Genomic DNA, 19,609 nt, shown 5'->3' with positions numbered 1-19,609 from the left:
ACAGCTGCAGCTGCCGATCACGTGTTTTGCCGATATCATTATACAGTATCGTGATTTGTCGCAGAATGGATTTTTCAAACTCGGACACCATGGGCTACGCATCATAGGCTGTTTTGTGATGGTATAAATATCATCGCAAGTAATAGTAATTGAAACCTGCCCTGGTGTGATCAGGGAAGTTTGGAAGATTCCGCCACGCGCCATCGAATCCTACACATGGATTTCTGAAATGAATTTCAATTAAGAAAACGATAGGACGAAGAAATAGGTAATATATAACAAAACATTGTTTATTCAAATAAGCTGTAAATTAATTTAGATAAAACTACCACCTACAACCCGTAGTATGTATGTATGTATGTATGTATGTATGTATGTATGTATGTATGTATGTATGTATGTATGTATGTATGTATGTATGTATGTATGTATGTATGTAGTAGGTAGGTAGGTAGGAGGTAGGTAGGTAGGTAGGTAGGTAGGTATATATATGTGTCTGTCTGTGTAATAAACACAAATTACTTCAAATACAAAGTAATAATGATATCAAAGTATATATATATATATATATATATATATATATTAGAAACTGGATGGATGGATATATATATATATATATATATATATATATATATATATATATATATATATATATATATATATATATATATATATATATGCGCCGTGTGAACATTTCATAACAAGTATTTCCGTGTTCGCTATTTACATCAAAGGATTCAATTGTGTTACATGATCAGTTTGCATTCTAACTTACTACATTTCTAACTTACTTTATTCTAACTTTCTCTTTACATCCAATGATAAAATCATGTACCAGTAACCGTTTGCTGTTGTTACCCGGTTCTCCTCCTCACCCTACCCCGCCCCTTACTATTAATTCCTACGTAGTCATATCTATACATTTTCAGTGTGGACATTTTCACGTTTCACACGTCCAAACAGTAGTAACTGTCAAACCGCTTCTCTTTTCGTCCCTTATATTCAGCTAAGGCACATGATTCTGCTATATGACAATGTTTTGGTGTCAAAGTTCAACATTAGCATCACAAGGCTAATGTTCTTAACCTATTAAAGGTAGAATTCACATTTCGAAATCTTCTGAATTAACTTGTGCAATATAATGTTCAACATGATATACATTTAATATATTATATAAGAATGGGTATTGTCATGCAGATGCCCCGGGCCAACAACACGGGCCTATAAATATACAAACACTAGGCATCGGTCAAAATATATTAATTCATACACTCTTTATGTACATGCCTGACAACACGGGCCAATAAATGTATAATCACGAGGCACCGGTCAAAATTTATTAATCTTATTAAGTGAAAAAAAAATCTCCGTAGTGCATACCGTAGATATTCACAACAAATTGTGCTACTCTTGAAAGATCGTCATCAGTTTTGTGTCTACTAATGCGGATATTTACATATTTTCGAAAGCTTGTTTACAATTTTCCTCTCAAATGGCGCTCATAATTTATACTCGATGGGCTAACGAAACGCTGTAATAGTTGGCCGTTCATATGAGTCTTCACAAATCGTAGAGACCAGGTGTGTCACATATTGAATACGCCACTCGCTCTCCAAAACTTGATAAAAGTACTATCTGAAGATATCATATTGTCATAGTTTTGATAAAATACAAGCTCGATAAACCACACTATTCGAAGGTTTTGTAAACAAACTTTGCTGGGGTTGCAATGTTTGAAAAGACATATGTGCATTTCTAAAATGTCATATAGGTTTACGGATGAAATCAAAGTCATTTACAGGCTTTCCGCATCTGGCACGGAGGTTGAACTACCGTGTTACGACGAAGTAACACTCTCTCATGGTAGAAGCAGCGAACAGCAAAACATAGTATGGGAGCAAAAACACATGTAGGAATGAATGAACCAGACTGGTGTAACACTTTTGCTGTGCGGCTTGACGCTGAGCTGCAAACATTTTACGCCTGCAATGCCGAAGCTGGTAGGACAGCCTCGGGCACTCGACACACTTCTTCTCTTCGAGGCTGCGCAGGCGCCGTTCCAGCTGTCTAATTTTCTCGCCTTTCTCGCGATTATCCAACTTCAGGTTCTGCATATCGCGACGAATAGCGGTGTAGCAATCGTGGTGGCTGTAATTTTGGGCTGCTTCCTTCATCCACTTATCACGCATATCCTTGCAGGTAGCGCGGGACATCCGCAACTTTTTCTTCAAATACTCTTCATAGTTCGTCCCGTTTGTCAGCATGTTGCGCAACGTCTCCTCGCGTTTTCCCTCGGCGACCAACTCCTTCTCAAGGCGGTCCACTTCTTCCGATTGCTTCTCGATCCGAACCTTCATGTCCCTAACTTCTTCTTGGCTTGATTTCAGGTTCTTTGAGAGCTCTTCGACCTGGAATTTTTCGATTAAAAACTATCATAATACCATTCAAAGTAGTGTACAGTACATTGTATTATTACGTTTCGGGTCGATAAACATTGGACTTGGGTCTCCAACTTATCTTTTTTATCTCGTTTATTCCTTTGTGGCTTGACATTGAACTAATAAAGTACGAACGTCGTTAGTGTGATATATACGACGTTTTGAGTGTGAGGGCAATTTTTTAAGCGTTCTTATCTTTGGACTACTCATTTATTAAATGATGAACGACAGAAACAAAAACAAAATAAAATTTATAAAATGCGTTTCGATTGGTTCATATTTGCTTGGACTGGCGTGGTGCGCTTATCAGAATTTCAATCTAAATCTTGAAAATTAAACGGTATTGGTTGGAAGAATCTAAAAGAGTCGTAGAAATGGAAAATTAAGACTCTAGGCTAGCTGTACATGATGGGGAGACAGCACGTGGGCTTTTCAAAATGTCGAGGAATACGTGAAGACAGAAACATACATCAATACCATACATCAATAACATACATCAATATCACGTTACAATTCTTCTGCTTATAGTCACGTGATCGTAGCCCTACCTGACATGAACTGTCTGAAATCGTTTGTAACAATTCAGCCTGCTGGTTCTTCAAGCTTTCTTCCTGTTGAGACGTTCGATGCAATTGGTCGGTTAAATAACAATTTTCGTCCCGGGCACGCTGATACAGATCTCTGAAATTTTGTTGCCTATCAACACTATCTTGCAGTTTCTCTTGTACTTCCAGGAGATCCCATCTCATATGGTCCAACTGCTGCTGCAGATTTTCTTTCTCTTGTTTCATTTTATTCAGCTTTTCAATGCGGCATTCAGCCTCGGCGACGTCTTTTACCTGAAAGATGATCTGGTTCCATCTCAGCGCCCTCCTGTGATCGAACTCCAAAGCCTTCCTCTTCCGTCGTTCGTCGACCAACTGTTCATCCCTCTTTCGAACCTGTTCTTTCAGATCATCACAATCAGCGATGGCTTGTTGTAATTGCTCGAGAGCTGTTTGGAACATAGATTAAGAAGAAGAAACCCAGTACACGACAATGTGTTACATAAGAAGTAATAGAGGTATATCTAGCAACCGGATCTATTAACGAGCAATAGGTGGTATATATTTCGTAGACATGAGCATACGGATCGATAGCTCCAGTAGCTCTTATTGCTACGTTTGATATAAGCTTAGATGTGAAAAAATACTCTTATTTTCATCTGAAACCTTTTGGAATGTTTTGGCTAGAACTAATTTGATTTAATGTATTCTACTGAATAATGGATATAGAGTTGTACTAGCAACGCACGTTTGATATAGACCCATTCTACAAAGCTATATGATACGGAATGCGTAACGTTTTATAGTCTCCCAATACTGATCATGATTCATATGTAGGCCTATAGACTAATGGCTTATCACACGATACCGAACAAAACATAAAAGAAATTAAGCAAAATAAGATAAAAAATTGTAGAAGATAGATTACCTTTACCATGCTTCTCTTCTGCTGCTTCCAGTAGTTGTTCAAAACTTCTTCTAGAATGCTGCAATTCTTGCTGGGTCTCGCTCAGCCTCTGATCGGCAAGCCGAAGGTCGCTTTCATATCGCGTTCTTTGGGCTGGTGAACAAAACAAAGAACGGGGAATCCCCATGACGTCACTATCTGACGTAGACATGTCACGCCACATGGAGTGCTTGGTGTAGGCATCGTCACCCGGATCGCCTGATGTTGTTATATGTAAATTGTGTCATTCACGAGTATTTACAAATACGGTGTCTACATCTCTGCGTTGGGTCGAAATCACGCACTGCATATAAACTGGTAATGACGTCATAATATTAAAGTCTCTCACAAGATCGATTTTTAACCTCTACATGGCCTGGATGATAACTTTACCCTACAGTGTTACACATATACATCTGTTTAATATCTCCAATTTCAGAATCATGCATGGTCATATATTGGACACAGTTTTTTCTAGATTAGCATTTACAATTTTACGATTCGTAACTCAAAAACGGCGTCACGGTGCCTGCCGCTCTGGATGACGCTGAAAACTACGTATTTTGTAAACATCCAAAAATCTCAATTAAAAAACATAGCAAATCAGGTTGCATTATGGAGGGACAGTGCATTATGTAGTAGCTTTACAAAGATAAGACAATGTTTTTATAATGCTATATTTTACCTCGGAGCTCACTGGAAATCCGGGATGAGGTGTACCATCGCAAGGTTGTACAAAAACTTATCGCAAAACAGACGAAAGCTGCCGTCAAGATGAAAATGTCCATTCTCCACCGTTCCGTTCCATTTCAACTAGCGAACTAAGACGGCATAGAGTTCATCAGTGCAGTGTTTACCGGTTGTTAGTAACATATGCTACAGCCGGCTTTTTTAAAATGAAACATTGTGGCCGCGGATGCGATGGTGTCTTGTCCGGGACCCTGCCCCAAGTCTGCCGCTGGCTGCGCTTCGATTACGAAAAGCAAAGCCTTTTTATACGTAATCGGAGCGCAGCCAGCGACAGAAATGTGCCAGATTGGCAAAGAACCAACATCACGCAACTTGTTCGCGGGGTGCCGCCCCGGGGGTGCCGCACTGCCATAGAAAGGTATGCGGGTATATACTGCCCGAACGGGACACTGTTCCCGAGAAAATCCCTATTTAGCATGATTAGCACGGGTCGCCTTTTCATCCGAAGAGCACCTACATGTTGGTCGATCACAAAAGAATGTGTCCACATAAACCTCCACAAGTAGTGGTACGTTCGTAAAATTTATCTAGAAAATCCTTGGCGGAGGATCAATTTTTGGAATTCACATACTGAGTACTGTTTTCAACGTGGGCATCACATCCCCGGATGAAAATATTTGAAGAACCCTATCCGAGGAGACTGGTCATAAACTGCGTTCAACTAGGACTAATTTCCTCGTCCCGTGCGCACACACGGTGTTGTGGACTTTGTTATTGCAGTATTACTACCCAAAACCATGTCCCTCCGCACAAGGGCTTTAATAACCAAATCCATTGACATGTATGTTGTCGTTAAGGGACTGGTCAGTTTCTTCGGCCGGGCGGTGGATTCATGGGCGGGGGTCACCTTGTTTTTGACTTTGGTGATAGGGGGGATCACCATGTTTTTGAAATGCCCAATAGGGGGGTCAGTGTGTTTTTGAATTTCGACACAGGCTCATCATTAATTGCCTAAAATGCATCGTGTAAGCCACAAATTTCATCATTCAGTTGCATTTTTCGGCGCGCCCTTCGGGCGCGTAACTTTAATAATCAGACATATTTTCAGCACGCCCAACTTTAACATATCAGGCATACATATATCAGAGATATCTGCATGTTCAATATTTTTCAGCGTGCTCTTCGAGCACATTACTTTAATAGATCAGACATTTTTCAGCACGCCCTTCCTGTGCATGACTTTAATATACAAGAAATATATATCAGAGGTATCAGGATGTTTCATATTTTTCTCCGCACCCTTCGGGCGCCATACTTAAACAAATCAGAGATATATGCCACAGATATCTTGATGTTTGCTAAGTGAAAGTGTACCGTTATGAAATCTGCATTTCATATGAAAAGCATGACAAATTCCTGATACTTTTCTGTTCTCAGTATGAGAATTCAGTATGAGAAAGCAACATGCACAAATATTTCATAATATATATTTGATACAGTGACTTATTTTAGAGATAGAAAATGACAAGATATCTTTTGTTGTCATTAATGGAATTATTTTCCTTTGTGTTCTACGTTTTCTGTAAAATGATGCTTTTTATGACCAAAATAACTGTTAAAAAGGCAGTTTTTGTCATTATTAGCTATGCTTTTATGGTTTCAATGTTACAAGAAAAGGTCATCTCAGACACTGCACACATTAGATTTAGCTAAAATGCCTCTCTATGGCTCCTCAGGAGATTTAATTGGATGGCTGGCAAGTCTTAACACCCATCAGAATTTTTGATATACTGCTTTTTCCTCTTTGATATTAATGATTGACATCCATTTCTGTTCAGGACATCTGGTTAAGCATAGAAAATGTGAAATACATTCACAACTCATTCAAAATGTACTGTATTCAAACTTCGAGATTGACACTTTGAAATTCCTATCTTACAACTGACATGTCAACAATTTCATATAACACATATATATATATATATATATATATATATATATATATATATATATATATATATATATATATATATATATATATTATGTCCACCTTTTGTTTTACAGTTGTCGCGTGCGGGGGGTCACCCTGTTTTCAAAATTTGGAATAGGGGGTCAGCCACTTTTTGACGTCGGCAAAATACAATCCACCGCCCCGCCACCGGCCGAAGAAACTGACCAGTCCCTAACAGTTGGATGGAAAACAAAAACTGAAAACTTGCTATTCCCAACTCACGTTTGGAGATAAAAACTGAAAACTTGCTATTCCCGTACGTTTGGAGATGCATTGTCAAAGTCGTGAATAACTTTTCAGTTCACGTAACATTGAAGCACGGGCGAACAGGGAGTAAATAATATGGTAAATATAATATTAATGTCATAATTATTTATTTATTTATTTATTTATTTATTTATTTATTTATTCGGATAATCAACAGGAGGAAATTCCCAATTACAGGCTCCACAAAACATCATAGAAAATACATAAAATTACAGACAAACATACACTGACGCAAAAGACAATTACAAAGAACATATTAATGATGAATAAAAATAATTCATTACACTTGTTGTAAAAGACTAAATCTGTCAAAATGTCAAAAGTGCATAAAGCACGTGGCATGAAGGAATGTAACGAATATTGATTCTGGAAAAGGGTACCGAAACGGAAGCTTCGTGGAACGTTCAGTGGGACTTGAGTCAAATGAGAACAATTTACCACACCATCAACACATTTGTACAGGAAGCTGAGATCGGAAACCTTCTTACGATTGTACAAAGGCGGCAAACTGAAAAAAAAATTGCATAATTCTGTATATCCTGATGAAAAATAACGCATATTAAGTTTAAAACATAAGTACTTATGAAAATCGTTTGAACATGTTTATCCTTATCGACAAGGTAATTCTTCCACGGATTACAGATAGGCCTAAGGCCTAAAAAAAAAAATTGTGTGTTTCCGGTAACCCGACCTACCCTAGTTCAAACCCCCCGACCCTAAACTTTTTTTGGACCTTGAAAACAATCCCGCGAGATTGGCTGGGAAAAGTTTTAAATCACGGGTGATTTCATGACGTCATTAAACAACAATAGCGACTGCTTGTGCAAGCGTGTTTTCCGTAACATGTGAGAAATGCGATCACGTTCAAGAAAAAATGTAAAAAGTGTGAGAGGCTCCCCACCTAACTATCCAAAATGTTTTTGTGTCGAGTTTGTGTTTAATTCGTTTCAAAAATGTGTTCCTATATTCTTATCCGATTTTTTGTGTTAATGAAAATGTTTGTTTCACCTCGGATATTTGTAGGGAAGTTTGGATTAGTGTGTACGGTAATGTTTTGTTTGTGTGGGGAAAGCTTATGGCGAGACGCAGCCGGACCTATGGTGTTACAAAGTTGATGAGTGGCCCTTTGACGCTTGCGTTTCGAAACCCGAGTGTGGTTTCTCATCAGTCGCAATGTAGATTCTTTCGTTAGTTTGTGTTTGTGAAATTTATTTTAATGTATTTTAGTGGTCTTGCTCTTCGAATAGCGAGGCAAGAATATCAATGTTTGGGTCTCGTTGTGAGTCCGTTTGGTGGTCTGGTTTGTTTGTTTTTTGTTTCTTTACTTCTGTAAATTTTGTTTTGACTAGTGTGTCTTTTAGGTTTTTGTTTCTCTTGTAAGCAATGATTGGTGATTCTGGGAATAGATTCCTTAGTGTTGAGTCCTTCTCCAGTTCAGCCAAATGTTTCAAAAGACTTCCCTTAAGATCTTTTGTTGTTATGTAAGGGCTGTATATTGTACTGAAGATGAGTTTGTTTGTTGCTTCTTTACGTGTACTTGTACAGTTTGTTAGTGTATTACGAATACTGTGGTTTATATTTTCTGTTATATTCGTGATTTCATTGTTTTTGTATTCTCTGTTGAGTAGTTTGTTTCTAAAGAAAGCGACTTTTTTAGTAAAGTCGTCATTGTTGTTTCAAGAGCGAGCGTATCTAAGGATTTCACCTTTGATAAAGCCATTAAATGTTGCTGTCGGGTGACACGATTCTCTATGTAGAAATTGGAATGTTGTCTGTTGTTTAGTATGTGTTTTGATGTCGAGGATATTTTCTTTGTGGTATCTTGCACCTTTGAAAACTACTACATCTAGGAATGTAATTTCTTGCGTTGAGTTTTCGTATGAAAACTTAAACGTTGGGTGCATTGTGTGGATTTTTTGAATGAAGTTAGTGAGTTCGGTTTGTGTTCCCAGAAAGATTGCAAAGACATCATCTCTGAATCTTTTCCAGAAGTGAATGTTGTTGAGGTTGTTTACGATTATTTTCTTTCAAGTTCATGAAAAGCAATGTCTGCTATCTCTGGCGAGGCATTCGATCCATGCTGCGGCCGCGGGTTTGGCGGAAATATTGCTTGTTAAATTCAGAACTGTTGTGTTTGAGAATTAGTGAAAGCATTTCTATTAAGTCTTCTGTGGGTGGTTTTTTGATGCCGTAATTTGTTTGAAGCGAGGTTTGTGAGTTTAATGTTTCACTGACTAGCCGAATCGCTTCGTCGTGAATTGTGTTTGTGTCCATCGACACCACGTCGAGTGTTCAAGAAATGCATGTTGGGGGAAATTTGTTTTTTCTTTTTCTTGTATGAAGTTTGTTGTGTCTTTTATATTTGACGGTTGTTGCTGGACCAGTGGTTTTATGAAGTAATCCAGGAATTCTGAAATTCTGTTAGTGGTACTGGAGCAGCCACTAATTATTGGTCTCCCTGCAAACGTTGAGTTTTCAGGCGGCGGTTTGTGAATTTTAGGCAATAAGTACCAATGCGGGGTACGGATTTTTATGTTTTTTGGATCGAGATACTTATAAGTATCATGGTCGATGTGTTTGTTCTCGTACATTTTGTTTAATAGTTCGTGTACTTTGTTTACTGTTTGTTCTGTGTCGTCACTGTCTAGTTGTGTATAATACTGGATGTTGCGTAATTGTCTTTTGCATTCGTGTATGTATCTTTTGTGTTGACAATGACGATGCCTTCTTTTTTGCAGAGAAAAAAAAATTACCAAAAAAAAATTTTTTTCCTACCTACCTACCCTATTTCTGAAGAGCATGTTACAGGAAACACACAATTTTTTTTTTTTGGCCTAACCTGAACAGTTTTCAAGGCCTCTGCGTGTCAGGGCGATATACGTCGTCACTGAAATCTTTACCATTATGCTTTAATAACCAAGGTTACGCATTGCTTTCTTAACTGCATTATCGATATGGTCTGAGAAGTCAATTGAGCTACTAAGGATGACGAACAAGTCCTTTACAGATGTACATCATGCAAACGGTACTGTATCAATAGAATCGATGCGACTCAGGTTCAAAGGTCAATTTTAGCAATATTTTTTTTATTTCAAATTTCGAACCACATGGCCTTTCTTTTGGGGTAAGGTGTTGGGTCACATCGTACCGGGAAATTCCTGAAATATTACTAAAATGGCAAACTATCAGCTACACCGCGTGCCATTATTTCCCTTTTGTCTTTGACGGTCGCGGATTACCGACCACGATATCTTTGATAAACCACAGGGAACTTAGTAATCTTGTTGTTGTTGTTGTTGTTGTTGTTGTTGTTGTTGTTGTTGTTGTTGTTGATGGTGGTGATGATGATGATGACGATAATAAAAAATATTAAAAAACAATGTCTCATTCCTTGCTGTTGTTTGTCGATGTTGTAGATAATTGTAAAAGAAAACTGTAATCGTGATCAAAAAACGACGTAGGTCGCCCAACGTCACTCCCGTCCTATTATAGGACGGGAGTGACGTTGGGCGACCAACGTCGTTTTTTGATCACGATTACAGTTTTCTTTTACAATTATCTACAACATCGACAAACAACAGCAAGGAATGAGACATTGTTTTTTAATATTTTTATTATCATCATCATCATCATCACCACCATCAACAACAACAACAACAACAATAACAACAATAACAACAACAACAACAACAAGATTACTAAGTTCCCTGTGGATAAACACGCAGAGATTATGTATAGGCTTGGCGGTATAGTGCGCATGCGCTATCTTCAACGTTATGCTCAGCGTTTTGAACTCCGCATGTATCGGTACGGCAAACACGTCGAGCAGACCAAAGCCGGCGCTCACGCTCAGTACCGTCGAAAAAGCAAGCGAGGTCCACAAAAGCGGACCTGAAAAAGACGGCAACGTGCGCAAAGGTCGATTTAAATGTAAAACAGTCCGACTTTGGCTCATACTCCCTGCAATAACCGATCAAGAACGTAGTGAAGAGTCAGATTTGGCCGAGGACGCAGACGTTAACGGAGACGTGCTCAGTTCAACAACTATGAACAGATGAAAGTATTTGACACGCTGCTTTTTGAACATAGTAGGCTATTCTCTACCGCGGAGTGACGTCATAGGTGAAACGCATACGATCGAGGTGAATGAGAGATCAGACGATACCGAAGAGCGAATGACACAGAAATTGTGTAGAAAAAGCAGAACTAAAAGTTATGTCATATAAGTATATTGAAACTTTGAATATTGTTTTGGTGGTTGAAAAATCCGAACCCCTTCACGGTGCTGAGACGCAAAAATGACGTAAAAAACCGCAAGTACCCGGATGACCCGCGGGCGAGAATGCTGATTACATGTACCCGAGTCCAAAAATTAGCCTGAGCGAGATGAAACTTCTGTTAGTTGCGATAATTTTATCACTCTTGCTGTACATGCTTGGTGTTAGTACCGTGTTCTTTTATATTTTTAAACTCGAAGTTTCATTTTTCTATCGTGCAGCCTTTTCGTGTCTACTGAGGGACTGGACACAAATTACAGGGGGGGGGGTGGGCCGGTGTTTTTTTTGGGGGTGGGTCGCCATTTTTAGCGCAAGCATTTTTGAAGGGTCATAAAATTTTGTGCAAGCCTATGGGGGAGGGTCACCTTTTTCATGCATCAAAGCTGAAATTGCATGTGCACGTTATGGAATACTGAAAAAAGAAAAATACCTCCTGGCACTTTCATTTTCTGCCATTACCATTTTCGGCGCGCCCTTCGGGCGCAATTTCAGGTATAATAAACAATGTATTGATGATCCAAGCAGCCACATTGATTTAAGTTGTTATGATTTCTACTTATTCAACACTATTGTGCATTACTGTCCCCTATAATAACTCTTTCAATAACAATTTGGGAGATTAATAGAATCTCACACCCCCAAGGACCTGGGATCAGATTTCTCACACGAGTTGGGGATATTTTGTCTCACACGAGCCGCAGGCGAGTGTGAGACAAAATATCCCCAACGAGTGTGAGAAATCTGATCCCAGGTCCTTGGTGTGTGAGATTCTTTTTCTCACATGACCACAAAATGCGTTAAATTCATATTGGACACGTACAATATTATCAAAACTCGTGACAACTCTGTCGTCTGCCACTGTACTTTGACCTGCTTACTTTGTAGTTCTGGTCCGTGTGTTACTCGTCGTGCCATTGGATAACATTTTGCGCGTGGAACAAAACAGACTGTTTATCATCCAATCAGAGCTCGTGTAATATTTACTACAGAGTGTGGGACGGTTTCTGAGAGTGTGGGATCGATTTATCCCACACTGTCGATCCCGCACTCCCAGCGGCCAGGAATGTGAGAATACTTATTTGACATCATTCTCCCATTGACAATACATTGGGTATAGGTCGGTGTCAAATGTTCATGTCGCTGTATGTACATTTTTTAATTTTTTGAGGACATTGACAGAATACAAACTGTTCAGAGTAGTGCATAGTGTCATCAATAACAACTGGAAGCTTCAGGTCGAACAACTTTTGAATAACAATTTAGGATCAGATAGCCTATGAGTTATTTGTAGTTTCCTCATAGCCTACAATGTATAGTGAATCAACATTTTGGTGAAATTCCAAAATCAAATTTCTTGCACAACCATTGACTTGAAACCACTCTAGTCTAATCATGAATATTAATACTAATAATTAGGTGTACATTAATGCACAGGTTTACCAAGTTTTGTATTGGAAAAAAATTATTCATAGTTTCATCATAGACTGCCATGTATAGTGAATCGACATTTAAGTGATATGCCAAAATCAAATTTCTTGCACAACCATTGACTTGAAACCACTCTAGTCTATCATGAACATTAGTACCAATAATTCAGTGTACATAAATGCACAGATTTACCTATTTTTGTATTGGAAAAAAATTATTCATAGGGTTTCACCATAGACTGCCATGTATAGTGAATCAACATTTCGGTGAAATTCCAAAATCAAATTTCTTACACACACATGGACTTGTAACCACTCTAGTCTAATCAAGAACATCAATATCAATAATCAAGCATACATAAATACACAGATTTGCCAAGTTTTGTATTAAAAAAAATTATTCATAGTTTCTTCATAGACTACAATGTATAACGGATCCACATTTCATGCGAAATTCCAAAAACAAAGTTATTGTACACAGATGCACGTGTTACCACCCTCTTCTCATCAAGCACAATTATGTCAATTATTCAGGGTCATATATACACAAATAGTGCATATTTTAATTCTGAAATTTTTTTTTTACAGTTTTGTCATAGACTGCCATGTATAGTGGATCAACATTTTATGTGAAATTCCAAAAACAAAGTTATTGTACACAGAGATGCACATTTTACCACCCTCTTCTAATCAAGCACAATTATGTCAATTATTGAGGGTCCATATATGCACAAATAGTGCAAATTTTAATTCTGAAATTTTTTGACAGTGTTGTCATAGACTCCCATGTATAGTTTTGTCATAGACTCCCATGTATAGTGGATCAACATTTTGACAGAAATTCCAAAATCAAATATCTTGTTCACATGTGCACTTGTAAACAACCCATGCTAATCAAGTATATCTATATCAGTTATTAAACATCTGTATATAAACAGATATAGCTAGTTTTATACTGGAAAATACACGTTCGTAGTTTTCTTATAGTCGACTACATGTATAGTGAATCAACATTATCGATAAAATCTAAAATTACATTTTTTGTACAGGCATGCACTTTTTACCTGCCACTTCAAGCAAAGTACATTTACATGAATTATCACACACATATAATTTGATATTTCTTGGACAACGCGTTATATCGGCCACATTTTGCCTTCCTTTCGGGAGGGCGACTTAAAAAGTATAGCAAGTCAGAAGGGGGTCTTTAACACATTGCGGGTTTTTTGGGGGTATTGAGTAACAGGGGAGGGTCACTTATTTTCATGCACGGATAAGGGGGAGGGTCACTAATTTTTGTGCATGAACTTTTGAAGGGTCACTATTTTTTACGCAGCGATTTTTCAAAAAACACCGGCCACCCCCCCCCCCCTGTAATTTATGTCCAGTCCCTGAGAAACCTTGAGCAACACCGTACCCTACAACACGCGACATGTATGTCATTGAGTTTCCCAAGCGAGTGCAAGAGTTCATACACACATGATGCAGATTCACAAGAGCAAGTTCACCGATCTGCTAATTTTTCGAAACGTAATGCAAATATTTTTTTATTTCATGGTTTTTCTTTCTTTAAATATAACCCAAACATTACATTACGTCAAACGTGGATTGCGAGGTTCACAAATGATTCTTGTGTGAGTGTTTTCTAAACTTATCTATTACCCGCAGACTCCACAGCTGCTAGCTGGACCTCAACACTGAACGTAAAACAAACCCGGCTCAACTTCTAGAAGTGCTGAAACTAGCAATTTTTGCTATATGAGGTCAGTCATCAAAAGTTTGATTAAAAGTAAAAATCTCCGAAATAATTATTTGTGCGCTGGTATTGCGCAAGTCGAGTGACTCCACTGTAGACTAGTCGATACTCTGTCTCTCGGAACACGCTGTCGATGACAGCCTGCACTGTACGGCGTGATATTATTATTAGTTTGATAAAATCGGTACAAGAACACATATAAATAAAGTTTGAAAAAATTAACACGAGTCAATCTCTCCCGTCGTAACGAAGGGCGACAAGTTTGCATTGCGGTGCAAAAGCTAAGAAAATACAACAGACATTTTATGTTGTCAAGAGTTACATGTGTTCGTCTCATCTTGAGGTAGGAAAACTAGCAACTGACGTCCCGTTCGCACAGTGTCGGCGCTAACATGAACTTGACAATCATTTTTACAAAGAACATGCATAAATTGCCGATCGCGAGACAGGAAGTAGATAACTAACTTGAGTCAAGAACAAGAGAATGCCCGACGCGATCGCGCGACAACAGCACACAGGTCTCAATCGGATAGACTTTTTTACACAAGTTTCGACGTCTCCGTTCGTCTTGACTGTGAACACTGGTAACCAGATTGCAACCGTTGAGACAACAGTATACAGTTAATCTACTAGTTAAACGTTCCAAAAATGGATTAAATCGCTAATTGCCCCTCTGTGTTTGTTGTGTAAATACCACCCACTGCTGGCACTAAGCATTTGCCAGTTCAGTGTATAATTTCTTTCTATTTTCACACGATCTGCAATCCTAAACATATTCTAAATTCCCGAAACTTACTCTAAATATTTCAACTTAGTCCATACGCGGCCCATACATATTGATAAGCTTATTATGAGTTTTTCTCAGTTTTCTCTGTCACTGTCAGTCCCTCTCCTTTTCTTCATGCTCTGACTGATCGTAGTAAATAAAATAAATGACTATATAGCCTAAGTATAGCCTCTTGACTCTTTATTCATTTTACACTCCACTACATGGACGTAGCCTATATCTCTCTACACACATGCTGTAATTGATTAGTCAACACAACTAATAATGCTAATCCGTGGACTTATCAGAGGTTGGTCAACATCGGAAAGATAGTGATGTTACCCGTTTTAGTAACCATTCCTATCTTTCGCGATGTTGACCAACCTGTAAAATCCCTGATAAGTCCAGGATTAGTATAATTAGTTGTGTTGACTAATTAATTACAGCATGTGTGTATGAGAGATATACGTCCTTGTAATGGAGTGTAAAATAAATAAAGAGTCACAGAGGCTAGGTTATGTTATATAAACCATTTATTTTATTTATTCCGATCATTCAGAGCATGAAGAAAGAAGAGAAAATGATAGAGAAAACACTGTGAAAAACTCAGTAATACTTATTGGGTCGCCTGTGGTTAACAGTCCTGGTGTAAGAAAATTCGCAGAAAATGGTGCGCGACTCGGACTTCTTGGCCACAATGTGTGACGCATAGGTCGTTTACACAAATCGTCGATTTTCTCAGTTCCGTTTTTGGCAGTGCGTACATTATTCAAATAAGTATAAGTCGGCGGCGCCTGGACAGATTAGCCTGATTTTTCACCTGTGGACAGTGAATGAATATATCTGAAAGACCGTGTCTCAGATTTCCGATAAAAGGCCTGGAAGTGAAGATATCCTGACAAACGTGAACAAAGGCCGATAATTTATGCAAAAAACGTCAAGTTGACACTTTGAAGGCGCATTGTGTGAAAACAAAAGCGAATTTCAAAATCCGGGACACGGTTTTTTGCCCAGTATACCCACAGTCCCTCCACCAAACGGTCGGGAAACGCTATTGTCAAAACGTGCGAACGAGGGGATTAGCTGGTAGGATGCGCGTTGCGCTGGCGTTCGCTGTTGATGACGTCACACCAGCTGTAGCGTCCCCTCAAAGAGTGGGTACGGTGGTGTCGTCTTCGACGAAGAAACTAGCCTGAATCGGCCGTAAGTGTACAGCTATTTTGAAACGTCAGCATATTCTCGATAAGCAATATTTCTTTATAAGGAAAGTGGGTGATCTTTTTATTCCCAATCGATTTTCAGCGCTAAATCGGCGTTTGTATTCGCTATCGCGTGTAGGTCATTTTCATTGAATTGCGTCTTTCATGTGTCAGGAGAACATGAATTTTTGTTCGCTCTACACTGCAAAATTATGACGGTCTGTTTCATTCTGATGTCTGTACTTGTGATTAAAGTATACGTAAAATTACACTGACGAACCCAGTTTTTGAATAAAGGTTTATAATGAGACGCAAACTGATAGTTTATTGTGTAATGCTTTGCTCTGCAATTTTGAAAATGGCGTCCACTGACGATCTGTGTTCGCGTTGTGTGAAGAGTCGAAATATTCATGGTTTTTCGTTTTGATGACTGGTCAAATAAGTTGGATTGGGACCTATTTATCTGATTGAAAGCAATTTCAACTTATTTTAGCGATTCAATAACTGCAAATCGAAGTATAAGGGAAGGATAGAAAAGCAGATGACCCAAACTCGGCCGAACGCCATTTTGTTTTTGCGACCCTCGCAGAGTCGATGTTCGATTCTTTGAAATCTTTTTGATCGCTGTGCCTTGCGTACTACATGGTATTTAACGTAGATTTTCTTGATTTGGTACTTGTATAACACCATTTAAAATACACTGACGACGCAATTTTTGTGATCAAACGTATCCATTGGCGGGAATTTTACGTGAAAAATATTGTTTTGATTCAACCCCATTGCGCTTTTTCTGGCGTGTCATGAAGCCCTATCGAGCCATGTGCTTGATGTGTCACACAGGTCTCCCGGTAGCTGTAAAACAATGCCGCTACGAATGCCGCTACGAATAGGAAAATTTACATCAAAGAAAGGTCATTTTTGTTTCGATGTCCTATGTCCTCGAAAATCGCTGGCTCCTTGCACTCGTTTTCACGGACGGGGCATGTGAACTTCTATTAACTTAAACTGAAAGTTATACAATCGGAACACTGTAGACCTCTTCACTCTGTTCCTCTGAAATGGTGTTGAAATCGATGTCTTGTCATCAAGAGAAATGAAATAATGGTCGCAATGATTACATTGGTGTTGACTGCAAGTGTAGTCCAGTCAAACGCAACCAGCACGTGTAAATACGAAACACAGCCTATGTACGCATGCGCATTGTCCTTTAGTTCATTGCATGTCAGGTAAAAATGGTGTCATCGTTTATGCTAATGTTAGACCAAGTCGCTATAATCTCTTTACGCGAATAAACAGTGTAACGGAAGCGCAACGCGCATCAGGACAATAGAAATACATTGCGTTTCCCGACCGTTTGGTGGAGGGACTGTGGTATACCCAACCGTCGATTGCCGTAAACAGATCACCAAGGGCGATGGGAGATTTGTACTTACACTTTTCTGTGTAATAAAACTAAAAAACACAGTGTTTTTGAGTAAAACAGCCGTATGCGCACTGTTTTGAAAAACTGACAAATTTTCTGAAATCTTCGGTGACCGAGCAGATACAAAAAGTATCACATGTCGGGTGTGTGACCACTTCTTCTTTGTGAAAATGAGGATTGAAAATAAGTGACAATGAACATGGTTTATTCAAAAAAGTAATACTGACTTAGCTTCGTATTCCTCATGACAGTGAACTCACTCATCTGTACAAATGATCCAACCACACTGGAAAAAGTTCAAAGAGGGCACAAAAACAAGCAACAAAATAGACGTATGGATTGGATTGGCATGGGGTCACTCAGGGTCATTGATTCTACAAGTACACTGGAGTAGGGGAGTTTTCGGTATGCAATTCTTTGCCCCTTTTGGTCCCCCTTAATAAGGGAAAGATGCCGGATTGTTTTGTAGCTAAATGTCTTCTAAAAAGAATGTAACACTCTAAATTTTTGAGTTTTTTGACCGGCAGAAGTGCATTAAAGCTTACCGACCCGTGGGTGCCTTTCATCCAAATATAGACCTATTAGGCCTAAGTGGTTTTATGCCGGAAAAAGATCAAATATATGCTTGAATATAGGCTTCACATACATAGAAGGTTTACTTCTTTGAATTTCCAGAGAAAAAAAGGGAAATTTCGACCATTTGGGGACTGTTCACCCGGCTCCGGCGGACCCTTATTTTTTGCCTGGGGTACCCAAAAAACGAATTCACACGGCCGAGTACTCGCCTCTGCTTTCTAGAGAACAGGGACAACGGATTCTGACACTCTCTCGTTGCACATCCGTAGGATCATGAAGCGTGTTTTCATTACGCGTCTTTCACATGTTAATCTCAAGTTAAACAAGTATTTCTACATGTCGGAAAACTGAAACTCGGGTACAACTTACCCTGCCGACTATTGATACAGTGAAATAACGACGCCCGCTACCCCGCCAACAGATGGCTGCGTTTCCACAGCTATAGTCGACAGGGCATTCCATTACAGTATGCTTTCATCGTTAGGATGCCGTAAAGGGCCGAAAGACTACCATGTCAAATATAGGCCTACTTCATTCATGTTCAGTGATTTTATCAAATATTGATCAGCAGAAAAGCTCTACCCTGATGTAAAAAACCAAAATTGTTATATTTTTAATATTATTATTTCATAATTGTGATATTAACATAATATTTCTTGGACTTGACTTCTTGTTCGCCAGTGGTTGAAGCAGGAGGTTTGGCTATCAATTTGATACTGTTGAACAAAATCAATACTTTTGCCCAATAATGTCAAAACTCTCTATAACACCATTGGAACTAATTTGGGATAATTGGATCTGTATATTTTTCAATTTCTCAAAACCGTTAGGTGCCCCATAGCTAAATGTTGCAATATTACAAATTACTCATGAAAACAAGTGCATAACTTCAAACAACAGGCAGATTAGCTTACATTTGCAGATTAAACCGATAATCCAATTATCCTAAATTAGTACTAATCGTGTTACATTTTGACACAGATGCCAGAAAGATCAAGAGCTGTACTAGAGAAAAATACCGTCAATGACGCTGTACCTTCTCTAATGTGTGGCCAGGTCAGGTAATTGGTTGTTGACATGGAGTTGTTGGTAAATAGTTGATGATGTAGGGGCATGAGGTGGGATATGGACCCAAAGAACCCAAAAGATGATTAAATACATCAATCAAAAAAATTCTAAGCTACAGTATAAACTGCCTAAAGATAGTTCAATGTGGAAAAAAGTTAAATAATTCAGAAATAAGAATTAACAGTCCAAAATAGTAATGACGCACTTCCTTACTGACCTG

The 19,609-nt window shown here is 38.7% G+C and overlaps 1 protein-coding gene across 1 annotated transcript; it reads right to left on the bottom strand.

Moving 5' to 3' along the window:
* Positions 1-1,099: 1,099 nt before the first annotated feature.
* LOC139145098 (golgin subfamily A member 6-like protein 26) lies at positions 1,100-4,962 on the bottom strand. The gene is made up of 4 exons (XM_070716046.1): positions 4,615-4,962; positions 3,912-4,043; positions 2,987-3,432; positions 1,100-2,408 (listed from the first exon to the last, which is right to left on the bottom strand). The coding sequence occupies exons 1-4, from the start codon at positions 4,715-4,717 to the stop codon at positions 1,830-1,832; spliced, it is 1,260 nt and encodes a 419-aa protein (XP_070572147.1). The 5' UTR covers positions 4,718-4,962; the 3' UTR covers positions 1,100-1,829.
* Positions 4,963-19,609: the final 14,647 nt, after the last annotated feature.

Source organism: Ptychodera flava, chromosome 12 (assembly GCF_041260155.1).
Source record: "Ptychodera flava strain L36383 chromosome 12, AS_Pfla_20210202, whole genome shotgun sequence".
NCBI lineage: Eukaryota > Metazoa > Hemichordata > Enteropneusta > Ptychoderidae > Ptychodera > Ptychodera flava.
Note: the sequence above shows the minus strand (reverse complement) of the source record. Positions and strands in the feature narration are given on the sequence as shown.

What these genes read in the sequence shown, in the direction of transcription:
- LOC139145098 (XM_070716046.1), bottom strand. Translation starts at nt 4,717, where the DNA reads ATGGACATTTTCATCTTGACGGCAGCTTTCGTCTGTTTTGCGATAAGT. An exon ending in GATTTCCAGTGAGCTCCGAG is followed by an intron (nt 4,044 to 4,614) that starts GTAAAATATAGC and finishes TTTGTTCACCAG; the next exon opens with CCCAAAGAACGCGATATGAA. An exon ending in AGAAGAGAAGCATGGTAAAG is followed by an intron (nt 3,433 to 3,911) that starts GTAATCTATCTT and finishes TGTTCCAAACAG; the next exon opens with CTCTCGAGCAATTACAACAA.